Consider the following 22502-nt stretch of genomic DNA (forward strand, 5'->3'; position numbering starts at 1 on the left):
GGATCGTCAGCGTGTTGGCGCCGTTCGACTCAATAATCATCCCCAGAACCCTGATCTTATCAACCCTAGGTATAAGATCGCCATTTCTTGTACGAAGCTGAATGCTCAGCTGGTCCACGGGGATCCATCCCCTTGGCTTGCGTCCCCTTCTAGTGGGACTGTACAGCAACAGCTCCGACTTGGAGGGGGAGCACCTTAACCCCGTCGGGTCCAAATAATTCTCAATTACATCTACTGCCTCCTGCAGAACACTTTCGATATAGCCCTCACTACCACCGGGACACCATATGGTCACGTCATCTGCATACATGGTGTGCCTAATCCCCTCAATCTCCAAGAGCTTCTTGGTCAATCCGACCATGGCCAGATTGAAAAATGTGGGCGAGATGACGGCCCCTTGAGGAGTGCCCTGTCTCCAAGATTTAACGTCTTTGACTCCAGCTCCGCAACCTTCAAGGGAGCCTTCCTGCCTGACAGGAAGGACCTGACATAGTCATGAAAGCGCGCGCCGAGGTCAAGATACGAAATGGACTTAAGAATATGAGTGCCGAACGTTGTCAAAAGCCTTCCCCAGGTCCAGCCCTAGGATGGCCTTAACGCCCCTTCCATCTCCATCAATGACCTGATGCTTGATGAGCTTCATTGCGTCTTGAGTCGACAGCCCGGCCCGAAAGCCAATCATAGTGTGGGGGTAGACCTGGTTCTCCTCAAGGTACCTTGTAAGCCGATTAAGCACCGCATGCTCGGCTACCTTGCCCACACACGAAGTGAGCGAAATAGGCCTTAAGTTATCAATGCTCGGGACTTTGCCAGCCTTGGGAATCAGCACCGTGACAGCTGTCTTCCACTGCTCCGGAACCACCCCGTCTCTCCACATAGCGTTAACCTCCCCGGTAAGGTACTTGATTGACCTATCGTCCAGATTCTTCAAAAGCTTGTTCGAAATCCCGTCCGGTCCGGGAGCCGACTTGCTCTTAAGGTTATGCAAAGCCGTGCGTACCTCTTCCACAGAAAAGTTCTCATCTAGGGAAAAGTTGTCCTCTCCCGTGTAGGCCTGCTCCGTCAGAAAAGCGTCCGGGTCCGCAACGGGGAGGTATTTGTTGGCCAGCTTTTCAACCAGCTCTTCCTCCGAGGCAGACCCCACTGCTTCGTGTACAGCTCTAGCAAGGACGTGCCCCTGACTAACCCTCGTATTCGAGTCGTTCAGCAAATGCTTAAGCAAGCCCCACGACCTCACGTTGCGCACCTTCTCGTCCACCGAGTTGCATACCTCATCCCACTGTTGCCTACACAAAAGCTTACAGTGCTCCTCAATCAGCTTATTCAGCTCGGAAATCTTTTTACGCAGCCTGCGATTAAGCCTCTTCCCCTTCCACCTAGCCAGCATAGACCGCTTGGCTTCAATCAGATGGGCCAGCCTGCTATCAACACTATCCACCTCCAAATCCGTAGCGATCTCCTTCGTAGCCTCCTTTACATCCTCCCTCACCTGGGTGACCCAATCCTCCAGGGACGGCCGGTACAGGCCTTCGAATTCCTTCCCCCTTTCTCCTCTCTCCTCCCGGATCATCCGAAACTTGTCCCAGTCTATAAACGTTAACGCCCTAGGGCGCCTATCCTCAACCTCAAAAACGACTTGGTTAATATAATGATCACTACCTAAGTCTTCGGCAAGATTGCACCAACTAGGCTTGGCTTCGTTCTTTACAAAGCTGAGGTCAGGGGTAGTATCCCTGCACGTCGACGTCCCTATACGTGTCGGAAAGGCAGGGTCAGTGACCAGCGTAAGGTCAAACTCCGCAGCGTTCTGCCAAAGGTCTCTCCCTTTTACTGTGTCATGCTTGTACCCCCACATGTGATACGGAGCATTAAAATCCCCGGCCACGATCAGCGGATGGTCCCCGGCAAGCTTAGAAGCCTTCTGCAGAAGCAGCTTGAATCTCTGCACCCTGTCCCTCGGGGCACTATACACGTTCAGAATAAACACGCTTTTCTTGTTCACCTGGTTAGGAATCACCTCAATCATGACATATTCCAGGGAACTTAAAGGTATCTTAAGATCATGGACCACATGCGTCCGTTTGCTATCCAACAGAATCCAGGTCCCCCGAGCTTTGGATCCGCCGAAGACATTTCGGTAGCCCGTCAGAGAAACTTCTTCCGTCATTGTCTCTTGCAGTAGAATAGCGCCTGCGGCCTACCCTTACACGCGCGAATATACTGCTGTAGAGGCGCCCGTTTACGAGCATACCCCTACAGTTCCATTGCCACACATAAAAAGCCTCATTTTGTCGCGCCATGTTGAAGCAGTTGCTGCGAGCCATCTTGCTGAACCTGAGACTTCCCTTCGAGGAACCGGCCGACTGAGATCCGGACCTAAGAAGGGGAGAGGCACTCAGACTGGATTTGTTTTCGGACACCTCTATTCTATATTGCAGCTCCTTGAACCTCCCATCAATCGAGCCGAGCGACTCTGTGAGACGCGTATTCAGCTGCGCCAGACCATCGTTGACCTGCTTAACACTATCTACAACACTCGACAGCATCTCCTTCACCTCAGATCTCAACTTCCTCGACGCGGGCTCCGCCTCATGAGTCATCGCCTTCCTCTTTGAGGGGCGCGACCCACTAGCCTCACCTACATCAGCAAAATCCATGCCCTCTATGGGCTCAGGCATTGCCCTCTCGGCCGGTGCAGGTCCTGCCACACCCTTAAGGGCCGAGATTTCTGCCCTAAGCAGCCTCACCATTTCTCTCAACTCTGCGTTTTCCTGTTCTAGCCTCTTGAATCTCGCCTCATTCTTGCTTTGCTCTGGCCTTACCAAACTAGGCATCTCCGTTCGAGCACTTGTGCGCTCCGTCCAGGTAGTACCACTGGCCGCTCCACTGGGGCCCTTGCCTTGTAGAGCCTGCAACACACCACTCTTGCGCACACCCTGTCCCGCAGTCCCGTTGGGGCCACGCGCAGTCTCAGTTCCCAACTGTCCGTCCAGTCCGAAGCGCACCTTAGACGCCGATCTGCTCCCAGACCGGCCACCGGAGCGGCTGCGAGATGCTCTACCTGGTCTCCTTGATCTTGATCTTGAATGTCAACGCCCACGATCTTGTCCTTGCCCAGTCTCCAGCGTCTTCCCCAACGTCGGGAACTGGCTGTCATCGTACCTGAAGACTCCCTTCTCTTCATCCTCCGCCTTGATGTCCGCCATAGCCCGCTCAAAACGACGGCGCCGGACCACATATGGGGTACGGAACCGCTGCTGGCACTCCTTGGCAACCGTGATGTGCTCTCCCCCACCCAGTTCCCACTTGGGCGTACACTGGTGGGCCTCACCGGGATTGGTTGAACCGCAGCCCCTGCAAACCACTTCTTCCGGCGAGGGGCAGACGTCAGCGCGATGCCCCAGCTTTCCACAAGCATAACAAACATCAATCTGCTTGCGGTAAAGCGTGCACCTAACCAGCGCGTTACCATAACGAACGTAGTTGGGCACCTTGTATCCATCGAAGGCGATGATGACCGTACCCGACTCCTTGATGCGTTTTGCCGCCAGGGCCAGGGGGATTACGCGGGTTGACAATCTTGCGACTGAGCGCTTCGGGTCCCTCGCTGGGTCAGGAACATTTCTTATGATTCCCTTGCACGTTTCATGCGGCGCCGCTCGATATGCCGCAGCTTCATGCATGTGCCCAGCAATGCATAAATCCTTGATCCTCACGTACTTCGCAGCATTTTCTTCTTCCGGCGTGCTAACCACCACAATATTCTGCTGATAATTGGGGCAGATCGTGTCCGCTTCTCGCTTTACCTCGTCTATGCAAGCAGCAGCCGTGATTGCATCAGCCACCGCGGCCGCACCAATTTTAGCAATATTCAGACCTCCCCTAATCCTGACGATAATCTTGATATCATTTTTCGGCAGCGGAGGCATTTTACCGCGAAGGATGATACCCTTCTTGACGCTAGCAGGCGAGTTTGGACTCACTTTGCCGTTCTTGGGTCCCGGCCCGCCGTTAGGGCTAACAGCGTTGCCGCCGTAAGATGGCCTTGGCATGGTCGTAGAATTCCTCTGGGTGCTAATTTTCCAGCCAGCATCCTCCGAAACGTCTTCCGGAGCAATATCTTCGCCTTCCACAGCGTATTCCATCATGACAAAAGCGTCAGGCGGCCGGGGAAGCCGGCGCGGCCTACGAGCACGGCGGGTTCGGCGATAAGGGTTAACACCTCCGGCGGCGTAGTCTAGATAGATATATGGAAACACAGGAAAAACAATAACGGTGAAGGGGAAGAGAAATTCAGCCGTAATGAAGCACAGAGCGCTATGGGGATACAATAGGTACAAGGTCCTTCGAGGTATGTGGAAAGGTGTAATGGTTCCAGGACTTACTTTTGAAAATGCCGTTGTTTGCTTTAAATCAGAGGTACAATCAGAACTCGACGGGAACCAAAGGTCAGTGGGTCGCCTCGCATTGGGCGCTCACGGGAAGACTACAAATGAAGCTGTGCTGGGTGATATGGGCTGGACTAGTTTTGAAGTGAGGGAAGCTGGCAGTAAAATTGACTATGAAGAACGGCTGAGGAATATGGAAGAAAGTAAATGGGCTGGGAGAGTGTTCAGGCATCTGTACAGGAAAAACATTGATTCACAGTGGAGGAAAAGAACTAGGAAGCTTAACAGCAAGTATGCGGCCTGTAGGGTGGGAAACACCGCAACAAAGGAAAGTCAGAGAGGCTGAAATAATCTCATGGGTGGCGGCAATGGAAAAGAAACCTGCCATGAGTAACTACTTGAGAGGAAAAAAACGAAATCAGGAAAGAAACCATTTATGATAACTCAAAGGGAAGCTCATTACTTTTCGAAGCGAGATCGGGATGCCTTAGAATACGCACCTACCCAGGTAGCACAAAAGAGATACGTAACGTTTTCGTAGCGTTTATCCAAGACGATAGAAACGGGTTAAAGAAGACACGAATGAGAGAACTTCGGCGGGAAAACGTTGTATACCTTTGATAATGTCCGGCTTAATTACTTTCTTGAGACGATCTAGAACAGGTCTGCAAGACGTATTCGAAAAGCTGGTCTAGAAATAGGATTGGGAAAGACACAAGTAATCCCTTTGCCAAAACTATTCGTAACCAATTTCTAAACGTTTTTAGGACGTTATCAAAAAGCTGGTCTAGAAGCGGTCTTGAAAGGTGTACGATCATCTGGAGCTAATTTTCGCGGGTGACGGGCGCGATCAGACATCGTTGTTCAAAACACGCGTTTAGTTTCGCCTCAGGCGACTGGCCTATGCCGCGCAGACGTCGTCAGCCGCACCCGTTGGCACGGCCTAGGCCAATCGCGTGAGGGGAAACTGATCGGGCGTTTCGAACAACGATCTCCAATCGCGCCCCAGATGAGTAGAAGCGTCGTTGTTGACTGTAAGAGCCATGGCGCAGTGCCAAGCACTGTTCCCCGCATGGCCGGCGCATCCTCTACCAAGTCGCACGAAAATGAGCCTGTTAGGAATAATAAATCCTTAATACCGCCTTTAGTAAGCTACGATGCTTACAACCACAATGGGAATGACATGCTGCAAAGAACAAATGGCCACGTCTTGGCAGGTGGCCAGACCAAGCCCTTCATGTCAAAAGTGCATGAAATGATAACATTGTGACAAAGCAAAAGCACTTTATTAAATGTAATGCTTATGCAAGGTTCGAACAAACTGTGTGAGAAATGCAAATAGAAGTAAAAGTACATCAACAATGACAAAAGTCGCAGAAAGGATTCGTAATGAACTCGAAAGTGAACATTCACTAGCACATAAACAAAATTCCAAGTACACATACAAAAATGAACAGAAAAACCTGGAGTGTACTAAAGTGTCTAATTTATCATAGTAAAGTGCGCGTGCTATTAGATGGACTAGAGTTATGCAGAAGTGACATCGGAGCGAATGGAAGAAGTAGACTGAAAAATGAAAGAGTATGAATTGGATGGTAACTGCCTCCAAGCAATGTTACCAATCATCTAGAAGCTTGAAAAGAGCACAAAAAGAAATACCACCGCATACCATCATAAAACAATCCTGTGACAGAAATAAAAAAAATGGGAACAATGCAAAATTGGAAATATTGCCTTTAGGATATATCAAAGAAGGTAATGGCGAGAAAAAATAACCATACAACAAAAAAGCAATAAAGTGAAATTAGTGCAAAATACTTAAACGGGGGATTCAGTGTAACAAGTGAACACTACTGTAGTACAGCGAAAGATGAGACAGTAATGCAGCATCTTGCCACTCCAGAACGTGAGAAATGAATATGCAAGCCTCATATTAGAAACTCACATAAACATGGAAATAAACTGGAATGCACTGGAAGCTGCATTTGTGTAACAAAGGAAGCAATGGTCATAATAAATAGTAAGTGTTTTATCTAAAAAGCCCTTTACAAGAGGCAAAGTTGTACCTCTCTGGCAAAAATAAAGTTGCAACAAATAATTTGCAAACCAGCAAATACATTAATTAGCACACTGTCATGTCACACTTTGCGCACATCTCCAGTCTCCTAAAGTAAAAAAAAGCACTCTGAATGAGAAAAACGTTTAACACATGTAGCCCAGAGCAAATTCTTTGCCAGTTCACTCAGACTTTCACATCCAAAAACATTTGCCACAAAGTCCAGGCACAGTTCCACTGATGTTTACAAATTCACCCCCACTTTCACGTCCAAAAATATTTGGCACACAGTCCAGGCAGAGCTTCATAGATAAACAGCTTGAGAGCACCCTACTGATTATTGTGCAGTCCCGCTGCTGGAAATAGAACTGCCGCACATGCTGGTAGTGGTTTCAATGTAGACACACTTGCTGCCCTGGACAGGTATGCTCAGATATCTGCACTGGTGCTCCATTTTGTCGAAGTAGACACATTTATGCACTACGCTGGTAATTGAAATGTATTGGCTTCACCAGAAAAGTATTGGCTTCACCAGAAAGATTTGCCCACATACCACCACTGGCATATATATGCACTTGCTCTTCACTCAGTAGCATTGAACTTAAAGTGTTCCCTATGTGGAAGCCATGTGTAAAACCGGTGTCACACGACCACTCTCGATCGCGATCAAGCCTTATCCGGATCGAAATTATCGATGCGACTGGCTCACTCTCGTAGCTTGCGCAGAGGAGCCAATCACGACCGAGAAATTCGATTTGTAACGGACTGGATAGCGGCTAAAAGAGCCCCGTGTGAAACCGGTATCAAATAATGCACAGACGTACGCTATGAAAATGTGCTGCACAAGGACAAAGAACTGCGACATGCCCTGTTGTGCGAAGCGCGCGAATAGAACACACACACACACACACACACACACACACACACCTATATATATATATATATATATATATATATATATATATATATATATATATATATATATATATATATATATATATATATATATATATATATGAACTGCGAGAGCGCTTCGCGAACTCCATGCGCACACATGGCACCCGCACGAACTCGGCAGGCCGCCGTAATGCGCGAAGGGCGCAGCACAGCGTACATTCCGACACATGTCCCAAACTGCAAACAATCGTACTACCTAAAGCATACAAGTTATTTTATACCAAGGGCATACTCGACTCACGTATGCAGTATCCACAAGCGAGTTATGCAGCGTACATGCTGTATCCATTCGCCAAATAGTAAAATTGATAACAAGCACAAAGCTACAAGGGACTCAATACATTACTACCATTTGAGGCGTCAAATAAAATCGAATTTGGCCGTTTCATATATTGGACACAATATATGGACACATGTGGTACCCGGTAATACCATGAAATACCCGTCACGTGGGTAAAGGGGGCGAAAACACAATCGAGAACCTGAAGCGGAAACGATAAAAGCACGGTATGGTGCACGCAAAATTCTGTCAGTGCGCTGTAGCGCGAGGGAAGAAAATAGGGCGAGCACTTGACCTCACCTTTTGGGATACCGCACTAGTACTGAATAAATAAAAAAAAAGCCTGTTTGAACCAGTTCTCTTGTCTGCAACACTCTTGTTAAACGGGAAACTAAAATACCACGATGACGGCTCAATTGCGGAGATCGGCAAGGTGCGCACAGACAGAAATTTTGCCGCCTTTCTTCGCATTCTGCAAAATGCTTTCTTGTTAGGATCACGCATAGCGGCCGACCCCGACGCTAGGGACACACAGGCACGATTTCGTCCCTCTAACTTTCGTCCTTATACTGCCCTTAACGCCTTAATTACAGCGTCAGTGAAAACGCGCCTCACATAACATGACAGTGAACTTGAAGAGCTGATTAGTGCCCTCCACTCCGCGCCCTCCAATTGAAAGCACTACTGATTTCCAAATTAAACTACACAAACAGATCGCACAACCCAAACTAATCACAGAACGTCGTTTTCTTGACGGCAAAACCCTGCAACACTTACATGACAAAGGGCAGCGGCAGCACATTCAGAACAGCCGCTATCATACCACAGCGCAATGCAAGTGCAATAACGCTATTATGCCCGGCTCAAACAGATCGCACAACCCAAACTAATCACAGGATGTCGTTTTCTTGACAGCAAAGCACTGCAACACTTACATGACAAAGGGCAGCGGCAGCACATTCAGAACAGTCGCAAACAGACCATAGTGCCATGCGAGTGCGATAACGCAACTATGCCCGGCTTCACGAATAACGTGGCCGCCTTGGTCACATAACAATTGAAAACACTACTGATTTCCAAATTAAAACCACACAAACATATCGCACAACCCAAACTAATCACAGAATATCGTTTTCTTGACAGCAAAACACTGCAACACTTACATAGCAAAGGGCAGCGGCAGCACGTTCAGAACAGCCGCAAACACAGCACAGCGCAATGCGAGTACGGTGACGCGACGACGCCATGACGACGCGACTATGCCTGGCTGGCCCGGCTGCCCGGCATCACGAATCACGTGGCCACCTTGGTCACATGATTTGACGACGGTATCGCCACCTTGCGCAAGGTTGGATCGCGTTGATGGGTTGTTGAATATTGTAGAAGCCGCTAAAGAGGCTGACGCGCCGTGGCGTGGCGGTGGCGTTTTGAGTCGTTTGCAAAACGTATTCACCCCTCGTTTTTAAGCTGTCTGGCTTCCAACGTTATCAAAACGTATTCACCCCTCGTTTTTAAGCTATCTTGTTTGGAACGTCTTTGATGCGTCGATTTTGGTCAAAAATCCGTTTCAGACGTTGAATCCCTTAATACGACGTTTTCAAGACTTTGTGTGCTACCTGGGTATATAAAGCGAGATATAAGAAGGAAGAAGAAGCATGTGCTTGCTGCGGTAAAGCTAGGGAAACTATGCAGCATGCTTTATTAGAATGTGAAGACGTCTACCCAGTGGTCGATTTAGGCACCTCTGGCCTCCTTGAAGCCCTTGTGTTCAGCGGGAGCAGTAGAAAAGTAAACGTGTCCGCAATAAACATTAGTAAGAGGCGATTGGAGGATTGGTGGACGAAAAGTAGGGAAACGACAAAAACGGAGACGTACAAAAGCACAGTTAGCAATAGGGGATCAGAAAATTTGGGTGTGGAAGTTAATAGTGTTTATTTTTTTATTGTTTAACTTAGGTAGGACATTAGGCAGTATAATAGCAAGAGCTTGGCGGCGCAACCCACCGCCCCGTTCCAAAGGGGACACCGATAACATCCATCCATCCATCCGTCCATCCAGCCCCCCACTAGTGCCGGTGGGCTTGTAAAACACCAAGCCACAGTACACGACCTTCGGCGGCACCTTCGGCAGTAACGCGCGGGCTTTATCTTGAAAGCGATCTGCTTTGGGGACAGAGTCTAGGTGGGCCGACGGCTCGTAGCTTTGCCTGTGTTGTGTCATCGCAACTCAGTTTGCGCTGAACCGAGGCGGCACAAAGGTCACTTGGCTCGCTGCTGCTGCCGCGCTTCCTCACGCCAGTGGTTTGACATCGAGTGCCCGCGTTCATCGAGTGTGTTCTGTGCATGTGTGCCTGTGCCCGCTGACGCCATGCTTGTTAATTTAGTAAGCGAGTGTGTACAAAGTTCATATACGGTCGATAAATCTACTATCGTTACTTCGTATGGCTGTCTACTAATTTGCTATCACAATTGATGCTTCGCCCCAAACTTTTTTAGTTTTAGTGGGAAAGAATAAAAAATGAAACGTTGTCTGTAAGTTCATTTCACATTCTTTTTTTCCCGATGCTCGCGTGAAATAACGGATGGAGTTGAAACTAGGCGTGACGTGTTTCCTGTTGCCAGTTTTTGCTGAGTGTCCCCTCTTGTTGAACTTCTTTCTCTATGGTCGCCGTATCGGGTGGCCGCGTCTGGCACACTTGTGCACCGTGACCGGCACGTCAGTTTCTGAGAAAGTGCGCCGGCAGGCTGTTCCAGTTTATCGGATGTAGATCACGTCTTATGTACCTCGTATGAACCAATCCCAGCGAACTGCAATATATCCAGTGCTCCTCAGGCGCCCGTATTCCTGCGTATTTTCAACAGCAACGCTATTTGGTGAGACCAACGTTGAGCAGCAGATATGGCTTACTCCAATGAGGAAAGGGCGGATATGGTTTTGACTCTATCTGCGTCAAGTGGACATAGAAGGTGCACAGTTGAGCTATTTCAACGCTGGCATCCAGGTATGCGTCCGAGCTCAATGGCGACTATACGTGCATATGAAACGTTGAGACAGTCTGGGATTTTTATGAAAAAACGCCATAAATCTTCAATCCTGGGTGAGGACGTGGAGACAGATATTCCGTCAAAGTTTTCTTCAGACCCACATGCAAGTGTTCGTAGTGTGGGTGCTGAAGCTGTATAGTGTCAAAGTCTTCAGTGTGGAGATTACTTAAGAGGTAACTTCATCCATACCACGTGCAAGTGCACCAGATGTTGGAGCCCCGTGATTTCCAAAATCGAAAGGACTTTGCAAACTGGATTATAATCGAGACTGAAGAGGACCCAGGCTTTGTCAACAGAATACTGTGGGCCAATGAAGCTACCTTGTCACGTAATGCCCAAGTGAACATCTACGACGCTCACTATTGGAGCGACGAAAACCCTCACTGGGTTTCGAAGAGACATCACCAATATCAGTGGTTGGTTAACTTGCGGTGGCACTCTCATTGGCAAATTTAACAGGGATAAGCGGGCTAGTTGGTGGTCGTTATTGGAATGCATCATGTAACCGCACAAAACAAGGGACAGAGAAGAAACACACAGGACAGGCGCGGATCCGCGCCTGTCCTGTGTGTTCCTTCTTTGTCCCTTGTTTTGTGCGGTTACATGATGCATTCCAATAACGACCACCAACTAGCCCGCTTATCCCTGTTAAATTCGCTACTTTCTAGTTCAATGGGCCCTGTTCTTCCAGCCTTTCTATGTGTGAATTCGAGTGCTACCCTTGATCCGCGCCTGTCCTGTGTGTTCCTTCTTTGTCCCTTGTTTTTGTGCGGTTACATGATGCATTCCAATAACTCTCATTGGCCCCGCGTTTTTTTATAACACGCTTACTGGGGAAAGATACGTCAACGACATCCTTGATGGGGCGCTTGAGGATTTTCTGTGCGAAGTTCCGTTGGCTAGAATCAAGGATATTTGGTATTAGCATCATGGTGCTCCCGCACACGGCAGCAGCAAAGCTTGCAAATGGATGCATAAAGTATTCCCGCATCAGTGGATTGGACGGCCATGCTTGGCCAGCATGGTCGCCAGAATTAATTCCCCTCTATTTCTTTCTCTGGGGTTACGTCAAGGATCAAGCTACCGGACATCAACCACAACATCAGAGAACCTAAAAGAAAAAAATAAGACAAGTCTGCAACGCCATCCCTGATACCATGATCAAGAACGCCTCGGAAAATGTGCCTGTTTGCCATCTTTTGGCGCCACCGCGAAGTCGGTTTACTGCAACCGTCCATTCAACGTGGTCCGGCCAAGCATGGCGAGCGCCGAGCACGTTGGCCGTTTCTACCCAAAGGTCAGCGTCATCCTAAAACCTGCTGAGCTCTGGTAGTTCCGAAACAGTTGGCGATGGTAAGGCTGTACGCCAGAATCCGGAGGTAACCCAGGCGACGCAGTCAAATTGCTCTGCGAGCAGTGAGATAGATCGCATGAGGTCCGTGAGGATGTCGGGCGATCCTCTTGAGGAACCACTAGTTGCATCCACGGAGAATACGGCAGCGGCTGCAGAACTCACGGCACCCAGACCCAAGCCCAAAGGACCTGGAACGCCATCCGTTGAGCCAGGGGCAGTGGGGGCCGCGGTCCTCATTGCAGCCGGTAGCATAGGAAGGAAGACGTGAACGGTATCCGTTGGCTGCTCAGAAAGAAGCTGATACTGTTTCAAATAAAGTTTTATTCGTTCATTTTTGTCCCGGGGGAGATATCCATGACAAAGGAAGCGGGCACGGCCTTCCCTCGCCGCAGTTGGCACCCAGGACGGCGTGGTCCTGTCGACTGCGCCATTGTAAAGGAGGGTGAAGCAGACAATCGGTCGTCCGCCAGTGTGGTTTGGTTTGGTTTGGTGCCTGTAGATATAGCACAACCCACTACGGGGGATTGGCCATGAATCGCCAGAACGCCTGTTTACTTCTGCCTCTTCAGCCCGCCGTGCGAGCACCTCAGCCTGAGTGCATCTCTTTCCCCTCATGACAATATATATATATATATATATATATATATATATATATATATATATATATATATATATATATATATATATATATATATAGCGCCTTTCTTTAGTTGCTCTACATTTTTAAAAATTGCCTATAGCAGATACCACAATTCCAACCCTTGATCGAAATTACTCGATAAGGCGGCCATTACTTCTCCGAGATATCAAAACTATTAAATGAATAATGAACATAATTACGATAATGAACTTTTTGACAATTACTCTACGGAACATATTTCAATCCACGAATTATAGCCGGTGAGTTCGCAAGGCATAACACTTGGAGCGAATCCTCACGACTGCACCAGTTTTGAGATATTAATCTTCAAAGTGTCCGACGAAATGCATTGGCGTTCCAGTTACTTCCTTTAAGAAAACACTGTTTTATGCATTAAAACACAAATATAACAAGAATAGCAATGCATTTTGTCGGAAACTTTCAAAATGAATATCCCGAAACTGGCGCAGTCAAGAGAATTCGTACCAAGTGGATACGCCATGCGAACTCACCGCTACATGTAGATTAAAATATTTGCCGTAAACTAATTAAATAGAAAGTTAATTTGCGTAATTATTTTAATTACATAATTAATCGTTTTGCTTTGTCGTAGAAGTAATGGCCGCCTCGTCGAGTAATTTTGGCCAAGGGTTAGAATCGTGCTTCCTGCCACAGGCAATGTTTAAAAATTGCGTGCAGCTAAAAAAAAGCACACCCTCTATACACATAACAAAATGAAGCCAACAGACAATGACGGCAAGGAAAGCATAGGGGGAATTCTTTGTTTATTTAATTGAAATGTACAGATTATAAATAAACAGAAATGAAAGTGCATATGAAAAAGGAACTGGCCGCAGGTGATATACAAGAGGGTGGAGGAGAGGACGAGTGGTAGTGGCGCCGACAGAGACCCCCTGTTCGACGAAATAAATTTCTGGTTACGCCGCTGGTGCACAGCAACCTCAACTCTCCTGCTGACGACTCATTCAGAGCATGCAGTACTGACTTTCCTACTCCTCTCTTCCGCTAGACTTTAATAAGTGCTGTTATGCCTTATATTTGAACAGAAACGAATATGCGACAATTTCTCTTAGTGAATTCTCGAATCAATTGCAAATGGAATACCAAGGACTATTCGATTTGTATTCTAAATGTGGAATATTCACACGCCCCTAATTTTTATTGCTTCTATGGTCTTCGAAAAAAAAAACAATTCCCACAAAAACTCGGTTAACTTCGGTGTCAGAAACTGGATGCCAGGAAGGGAACTATCTCCAAGCGTTATCGTTTCCCAATGTATAAAAATTTCAGAGTCATCTTCCATTGCCGTGATGTAACGACTTGTATTTCAAGGCCGAAGCAGTGCTCCACATTGCATGCGTTTGGACTGATGGTATTAGAAAGATGACGCAATTATTTGTTGATCGGCTGAGGAATTGAGGCGTCATTGGATGCGGCGATATACTAGAGCTTCCGGTGCTGTGTTATGCGTGAAATAATGAGTTCGGAGGTTTCACGTGCCAGAACCACAACACGATTACGAGGCACGCCGTGGTGGGGGATTAATTTTGTCCACCAAGGGATCTTCTCCCCAATGCACGGAACACGGGCATTTTTCAACTTCGCCTCCATGGAAATTAGGGCGCCGAAGCGGGGATTTGATCCCGCGAACTTGTGCTTAGCAGCGCAACAACATAGCCGCTAAGCCACCGCGACGGCTGCGTTATGCGTATACGGAATACGAAGCGTTCCCCTGCCACCTCCGCTGGCTTTCTCGTGCATCTGGGTCAACAGTGGTGGTTTGTAGCTTTTCATCTCTGTTGAAGCAATCTATGCGCGATATTTTTGTTGTTAACGCAACGTACACTGTAAATCAAATTACACCCATCAGGGCGTAATACTGTGTAATAACTCACCTTCTAAAGAGGTGTTTGGCAACACTCTATAGTTGAGAGTGGAATTAACTTCACTCCCTAAACAGCGTCAGCTTTTCACGGGTGTGTGTACAGAATTACGCCCTTCAGGCAGGAATAACATTAGATGTAGCAAAAAGATCATATAGATTGCAAAGCAATTTATACTACCTCGCAAAACTGTGGCTCAATATTTACTCGCTTAACAGAATCTGCTACTCAAAATATTTTGCTGTCACATGTGCATCAACACCACGTCGAGAACAAATGGTTGTAACAATCACGACATCACTAATAACGTCGATTTACAATACTGTAATTATTTCCGTACACCCCATGGTACAGAACAAACAGTGAGGAGGTGACAAACGGCACAAGTTGCAGCCCACTTCTTTATTTGCGAGACGTCATACAAGGCTACTCAATTGGAATTTATAGCCATACTTGGGAGGTCACCGATCGGAACGATGAACTCCTGTGTTTTGCATAAACACGGGGTCATGTGCGCACATTTGTGAAATATATATTGTACACGCGTCCGTGTGCTGGTGAACAGCACAACATAAAATTGTTAATTTACATTAATTTATATAAGAACAACGATTGGTAGAAATAATATCGTAACACCTTATAAGTGTTACTGTGCTATACCATACTAAAGCATTCACACACTCTTATCCACATGGCATCCACATCCACATAACCTGCGAAAATGGGCCATTCGTTACACTCTTGAGGTTGGCATAGGCGCTTTTGTCACAGTTACACGCCACTTGGAATGTCGAAATTAAGGGTGTGTCAAGGGCGTTTTGTACACGATTATACCATTAAATGTGTTAAGTTTCTTGCTGTATATTATGCAAATCAAGACACTTTCTACAGTTTACTTATAATAGCAAAGCCTAGCTATAGCGCAATTCAAAAAGACAGGGACCTGACAGAGACACGGGACAGCGCTATCAGCCTTGTTGAACTTTCTACAGCCCAAGAAAGTTTTTTCTCAGAAAACAATGCAATGTCATTCGCGTCGTCTGCTGCACCTGTATTCGGAGTTGTAAACAGTACAATACCGTATTGTTGGGAACTTGTGACTGACGAAAGATCGAGCCCGTCGGTTCCCCTTCTGCTCGTTCATTACACAGTAAATAGCTGCTCGCCTTAACTGTAAGTGCTTTTATAATAATTTTGTTAACCTTGGCTACGCGAAAGTTCAAATCAAGCAAATACGTTTACTCAGCAAAACGAAACGGAAAAATATTTCGCTCGTACGCGACAAATGTGACTCTCAGCAGCAGCAGCAGCAGCAGCAGCAACAGCTTGTTTACACTCTGTGGTTTCGAACATGTGGACATCGTTTCTGACAAAAGTAATTTTACATCTTTTTTTTCGTAGTTGTGTCCATAAATACAGCCAACATTAATTCAAGGGTCACCAGGCTCCGTCGGAATAGTCTGAAATCTTAAACCAATTTATTAATCGATTAATCGCATTTCTGGATTTACGTTCGGGAGCTAAAGTAATCAACAAAGATCGATTAATCGCATTTCTGGATTTACGTTCGGGAGCTAAAGTAATCAACAAAGATCAGTGCGAGATTTATGTGCAAACTTTATAGAAAAAGCAAACCTTGTGCTGTTCGGATTAACACTTGCCTGTCAGCGCTACGCTGCATGAAGGGACATATCAAGCATATCATGCACACTCGACGCAAGTGAAGGTCCACAGCTGTTAACCACTGTCGTAGAAAGTTCTGAAGAGGCACTTGCATAGCGTTAGATTTTCTCTCCACTGGCTCGAAGTGTCGAGCGCATGAATGGCTTTTGTCCTGAGTAGCCACTTAGTCCTGTATACTATAGGCGTGTTGGAACACTGCAGATATGTCGTTCCCTGTGCGTGGTTCCCCCTTGCTGTTGTGTAAGGTGACGTGAGGACGCAGGAAACCGATGTGCGCCTGATATTGCTTGTGATCTCAACCGAATAATCACAAATAAAACATAAGTCGATTAATTGAAACGGTAATTAATCGATCACATGAAGCGTCGCGAGCGCCATTGCATCGAAACTACCATATAGTAACGTAACGCATATAGCACTACAGCGGAACACCTCCACAACGTCTATCGGAGCTCCGAATTGGCTTGGAAACGTAATAATGAATGATCTCAAAATAAAAGTTACCTTGCGTATATATCATTCAAATAGACAGCAACATTTAAGCGCGTTTTTTTTTTTAATCCGTAATTTTTGTTTCTCACCTCGCGTTGTGCCGGCTCCACGTTAGAGGTCAGGTGGGACTAGATACGCGGTTACAGCCGTCACGTTCGGAAGAGCCTCAGGTGATCATTGCATGTTGTCGGGCGACAAAGGTCACAGGAAGGCACATACTGCTAAGCGAGCTACGTTCATGTACCGCCTGGCGCGACGGTGCCTGCCGTTGAGCTAAGCTCTTCACAGCCGTCCCGGCTCGTGGAGTGTACCCCTTCTGTGGCGCTCGTGAGGACTCGGTTCATATCTTTACGCAATGTTTGCTTCCTGCAGCTCTTCTCCAAAGGATTGCTAGTCTCTTTAAGCTCCCAGGCGTTCCTTATCAGACAGTTCGATTTTTACACCCTTTGCCTAATCAGGCGATCAACCAGTTCGTGCTTCTTCTCGCCGAGTGTTCATACCAAGTTTGGTTGGCACGCTGTGATGCAGTTTTCGGAGGTCGAGCGCCGGACATTCACGAAGTGTTTGCTAAAGCTCAGAGGGAGGTCTGGTTCCATCTCACCCGGGAGCGGCACCTCTTGGGCGAGAAGAAGTTTCTCGAAGTGTGGGCTCGTCCTGCCGTGATTTTTGATGAGTCAGGTGGAAAGCTATCGATTAAGTTATTATAAAATATGAAGACGCCAAATAAACAGACACACACAAGAGAAGAGAACGGGACAGGGCGCCTCCCGTTCTCTGTCCCGTTCGGGACAGGCGCCCTGTCCCGTTCTCTTCTCTTGTGTATGTCTGTTTATTTGGCGCCTTCATATTTTATAATGAACAGCTACCAACTAGCCCAACAAGAAGTGCTTTTAACCATTAAGTTATGATGCATGCTCCTAAGGTCGCTCGACTCGGCCGTGTGTGCCAGTCCATCTACGGGGTTTTGTTTGTCTCAGTGGAACCCAGAGCCGGAACCGGTTGTGGCACACCCTCGTGTGGTCACGCTGCCCCGTGGATGGCTTTGGTGCTCTTCATGGTTGTATGCATTGACCTTTTTTGCTTCAAGGCAGTCCGAGGGTCAGTCAGGCTTGTGTCCTGTAAGACCGACGTGGCTGTTTGTGTGTTGAGTGCAGTTCCTCAGCTGTGCTGCACTACAACAGCCCCCTTGTCCGGGAAGGACCGTTGGCCCGAACCAAGTCCACCCGCCCAGTCAGCTCGGGTTGAGGGGGAGCGCCGGGGTCAATGTATCGAATGATCTTGAGTTGATGCGTACATGTAAGCTCTGGGACGCGGCGCCTCCGGGTGCCAAGTCCTCTTCCCATCTGACAGCGGTGCAATAGCGTTTGTATTACAACGGTTGCATGCCTTGTTGGGTCGGTATCCAACGCGTGCTAGACTACTGTTAAAATTAGTTGAAGTGCACTTGCGCTGAATGACTCTGTAATTCTACTTGTGCAAATAACCGACAGCGCATAATTAATAACACCCGGTAAGACGAAAAGCCTTAATGGTTAAACAAGAAATTAAATATATTTCATACTTTCTGCCGATCCCAGCATAGTGCAGGATGTGGAAGCGTTAGGTAGGGTAAAGTGCAGTGATCATAGGTTAGTGAGGTCTAGGATTCGCCTCAATATGAAGAGAGAAAGAGTAAAATTGGTCAGGAAGAAACAGGCCAACCTAGACGCAGTAAGGGTAAAAGCAGACCAATTCAGGCTGGTACTTGCAAACAAATATGTAGCCTTACAACAGAGAGAGGAAGATGACATAGAGGTAATGAATGAAAGCGTAACTAGGCTAGCTTCAGGAGCAGCAATTGAAGTGGGAGGTAAGGCACCAAGGCAACCAGTAGGTGAGCTCGCCCAAGTAACGAAGGACCTAATAAAGAAACGACAAAGAATGAAAGCGTCATACTCAAGAGAGCAGATAGAATTCGCAGAACTGTCAAAACTGACCAACAAGAAGAAGGTAAGCGATATTCGATATTATAATGTGAGAAAGACTGAGGAAGCAGTAAAGAATGGACGCAGCCTGAAATCAATGAGAAGGAAACTTGGCATAGGACAAGCCAAGATGTACGCACTGAGAGATTAGCAGGGTAATATCATCAGCAATTTCGAAGATATAGTAAAGGCAGCGGAAGAATTCAATACTGACCTGTACGGTACCCAGAGCAGCCACGATACCTCCATTCGAAGTAGTAATGAACAGGTTACTAAGGCTCCTTCTTTAACTAGCGATCAAGTTAGAAGTGCTTTGCAAGACATGAAACGGGGAAAAGCGGCCGGAGAAGACGGAATAACAGTAGATTTAATCAAAGATGGACGGGACATCATGCTTGAAAAGCTTGCGGCCCTTTACACGAAGTGTCTCACGACTTCAAGGTTCCCAGAGCACTGGAAGAATGCCAATCCACACAAAGGGAGGCGTTAAAGAATTGAGAAAATATAGGCCCATTAGCTTATTTCCAGTATTGTATAAAATACTCACGAAGATAATTCGCAATAGCATAAGGGCAGCACTGGACTTCAGTCAGCCAAGAGAATAGACTGGCTTCAGGAAGGGATCACATCCATATGTCATCGATCAGGTAATCGAGAAATCTGCAGAGTACAATCAGCCTTTCTATATGACTTCCATAGATTACGAGAAGGCATTTGTTTCAGTACAGATACCAGCAGTCATAGAGGCATTATGTAATCAAGCAGTACAGGACGCTTACGTAAATGTCTTCGAAAATATCTACAGAAATTCCACAGCTACCTTAATTCTCCACAAGAAAAGTAGGAAGATGCCTTTAAAGAAAGGGCTCAGACAAGGAGACACAATTTCTCCAATGCTATTCACTGCGTGCTTGGAAGAAGTATTCAAGCTATTAAACTGGGAATGCTTAGGAGTGAGGATCAACGGCGAATATCTCAGCAACCATCGATTTGCAGATGACGTTGTCCTGTTCAGCAACACTGGGAAGGAGTTACAACAAATGATTAAGGACCTTAACAGACAAAGTGTAAGAGTGGCGTTAACGATCAATATGCAGAAGACAGAGATAATGCTCAATAGCCTGGCAAGGGAACAAGAGTTCAGCATCGCCGGTCAGCCTAGACGCCCTAGAGAATCTGTGAAGGAGTACGTTTACTGAGGTAAATTACTCACAGGGGCCCTGATCATGAGAAGGAAATTTACAGAAGAATAAAAATGGGTTGGAGTGCATACAGCAGGCATATTGTCAGATCCTGACTGGAAGCTTACCTCTATCATTGAAAAGGTGTACATTCTACCGGTGCTAACATATGGGGCAGACACTTGGTAATTGACAAAGAAGTTTGAGAACAAGTCAAGGACCGCGCAAAGACCGATGGAACGAACAATCTTAGGCGTAACGTTAAAAGACAGGAAGAGAGTGGTATGGGTCAGAGAGCAAACGGGCATTGCCGATATTCTAATTGAAATTAAGAGAAAAAAATGGAGCTGGGCAGGCCATGCAATGCGTAGGTTAGATAATCGTTGGACCATTAGTGTTACAGAATGGGTGCCAAGAGAAGGCAAGCGCAGTCGAGGACGGCAGAAGATTAGGTGAGGTGATTAAATTAGAAAATTCGCAGGCGCTAGTTGGAATCGGTTGGCGCAGGACAGAGGTAATTAGAGATCGCAGGGAGAGGCCTTCGTCCTGCGGTGAACATAAAATAGGCTGCTGATGATGAGTGAGACTACAGGAACCGCGTGAGTGAAAATTTTACCAGAGCGAACGAATGCCTCCCACTGCCCCATGGTGTTTCTTCACACAAGGGAAGCGCAGTCAAAGACGGCAGAAGATTAGGTTAGGTGATTAAATTAGAAAATTCGCAGGCGCTAGTTGGAATCGGTTGGCGCAGGACAGTGGTAATTAAAGATCGCAGGGAGAGGCCTTCGTCCTGCTGCAGTGAACATAAAATAGGCTGATGATGATGAGTGAGACTACAGGAACCGCGTGAGTGAAAATTTCGCCAGAGCGAACGAATGCCTCCCACTGCCCCATGGTGTTTCTTCACACAAGGGAAGCGCAGTCGAGGACGGCAGAAGATTAGGTGAGGTGATTAAATTAGAAAATTCGCAGGTGCTAGTTGGAATCGGTTGGCGCAGGACAGGGGTAATTAGAGATCGCAGGGAGAGGCCTTCGTCCTGCAGTGAACATAAAATAGGCTGATGATGATGAGTGAGACGACAGGAGCCGCGTGAGTGAAAATTTCACCAGAGCGAACGAACGCACTGCCCCAGTTTGTTCACACTTCACGCCAAACCATTTTTTGTGGAAATAACACGGAAGGGCCTCACCACCAATATACAGGTTGTCCCCCATAACTTGAGCCAAAGTTTTAAAAAATGAAAGGCACTCCGGACGCGAGTTGAACCTAATGCATAATGTTGGCATTGGCCTAGAATAACCAAGGTTATTTTTTATTTTCGCCTTAACTAACGGATTAGTTATTTTTAATTAATCAACTTTTTAAGTATTGGCTGCAGACCCCAAGTATGATACGCAAAGTTGTAGAGCACCTTGAGAAACTTCTCAATGAATTGTTTCCAACACGATATATCTCAGGTAGTCCTTTTTTTCAGCGTTCCAAAGAAAGCCCGCGAAATATGAAAAAAATACCACGTGACGGGGCGCTTGCGTACTGTTATTGTGCTGCTCTCAAGCGTGCGATGGATGAACAAGGTCGGCTGCAGCGAGACGCCCGCGACAAGGTGTTATGCCTGATGTAGGTATCTGGGCATGCGGCTCTTATCGCATGGCGGTGCAAATGCATGCTGCTGGCCGAGCGTTGCCGACCTTGTTCTGCCATCGCACGCTTGAGAGCAGCACAAAAACAGTGCTCAAGCGTCCCGTCACGTGCTATTTTCATGTGCTTTGTTCGGAACGCGTCCCGTCACGTGCTTTGTTCGGAACGCAAAAAAAAAAAAAGGACCACATGAGATATATCGTGTGGGAAACTATTTAGAGGTTTCTCAAGGTGCTCTACAACTTTGCGTATCACCCTTGGGATCTGCAGTCAATATTTAAAATGTTGCTTAATTAAACATAACTAATCCGTTAGTTAAGGGGAAAATAAAACATAACCTTAGTCATTCTAGGCCAATGCCAACATTATGCATTCGGTTCAACTCGCGTCCGAAATGCCTTCGATTTTTAAAACTTTGACTCAAATTATGTGGGACCAACCTGTATATATATATATATATATATATATATAAACACCAGAAAGTGCTGTTGGCATTTCTTTTTTTTTTTAAACTTTTCTAACCAGCACTCATTACGCCCCTCATCGCGGCCTGGCAAGGCACAGCTGGCTGCAGCGCCGGTGTTGAATGGTAAAAGCAGGTCGGTAAGTATAGTGTACTAGAGCCAACGTTGGGCATAGTTGGGCCAAGCGACAGCTGTGCGGATCTGACGTCAAGTGATATCCGGCCGTTGGCCACAATGAGCACGACCGTGATCGCTCGGCCGCTCGGCTGCTGCCTGTTCGTTTCTCGCGTGCATTGACGTCCCCCATTCAATGGTTCACCTCCGAAAATTTTGTTGAGTGCGCGACATTGAGCCCGCTGAGCTTGGCGATATCAACGGCTGACCTGAAAATGGCAACGAGCCTGTGTAGAAGTAAGACTGAACGGTAAGCAGTCTGCTTCTGCGACGTAGATTCCG

At 47.0% G+C, this 22502-nt stretch overlaps 1 protein-coding gene across 7 annotated transcripts in view; it reads left to right on the forward strand.

Annotated features, from left to right (window-relative positions):
- LOC142579625 (uncharacterized) overlaps positions 1-22502 on the forward strand; it is a 101982-nt gene that overhangs the window by 29935 nt on the left and 49545 nt on the right. For 2 of the 7 annotated variants that reach the window (XM_075690045.1, XM_075690063.1), the window contains exon 1: positions 22258-22470. The exons of 2 other annotated variants lie outside the window; for them this stretch is intronic. In XM_075690045.1, the coding sequence (XP_075546160.1) occupies positions 22436-22470 (35 nt within the window). In that variant the 5' untranslated portion in view covers positions 22258-22435. Of the gene's footprint in view, positions 1-15732; positions 15797-22255; positions 22471-22502 lie in introns of those variants that run through there. 3 more of the 7 variants (XM_075690070.1, XM_075690028.1, XM_075690054.1) reach the window with 3 other exon arrangements.

This window comes from Dermacentor variabilis, chromosome 1, assembly GCF_050947875.1.
Source record: "Dermacentor variabilis isolate Ectoservices chromosome 1, ASM5094787v1, whole genome shotgun sequence".
Classification (NCBI taxonomy): Eukaryota; Metazoa; Arthropoda; class Arachnida; order Ixodida; family Ixodidae; genus Dermacentor; species Dermacentor variabilis.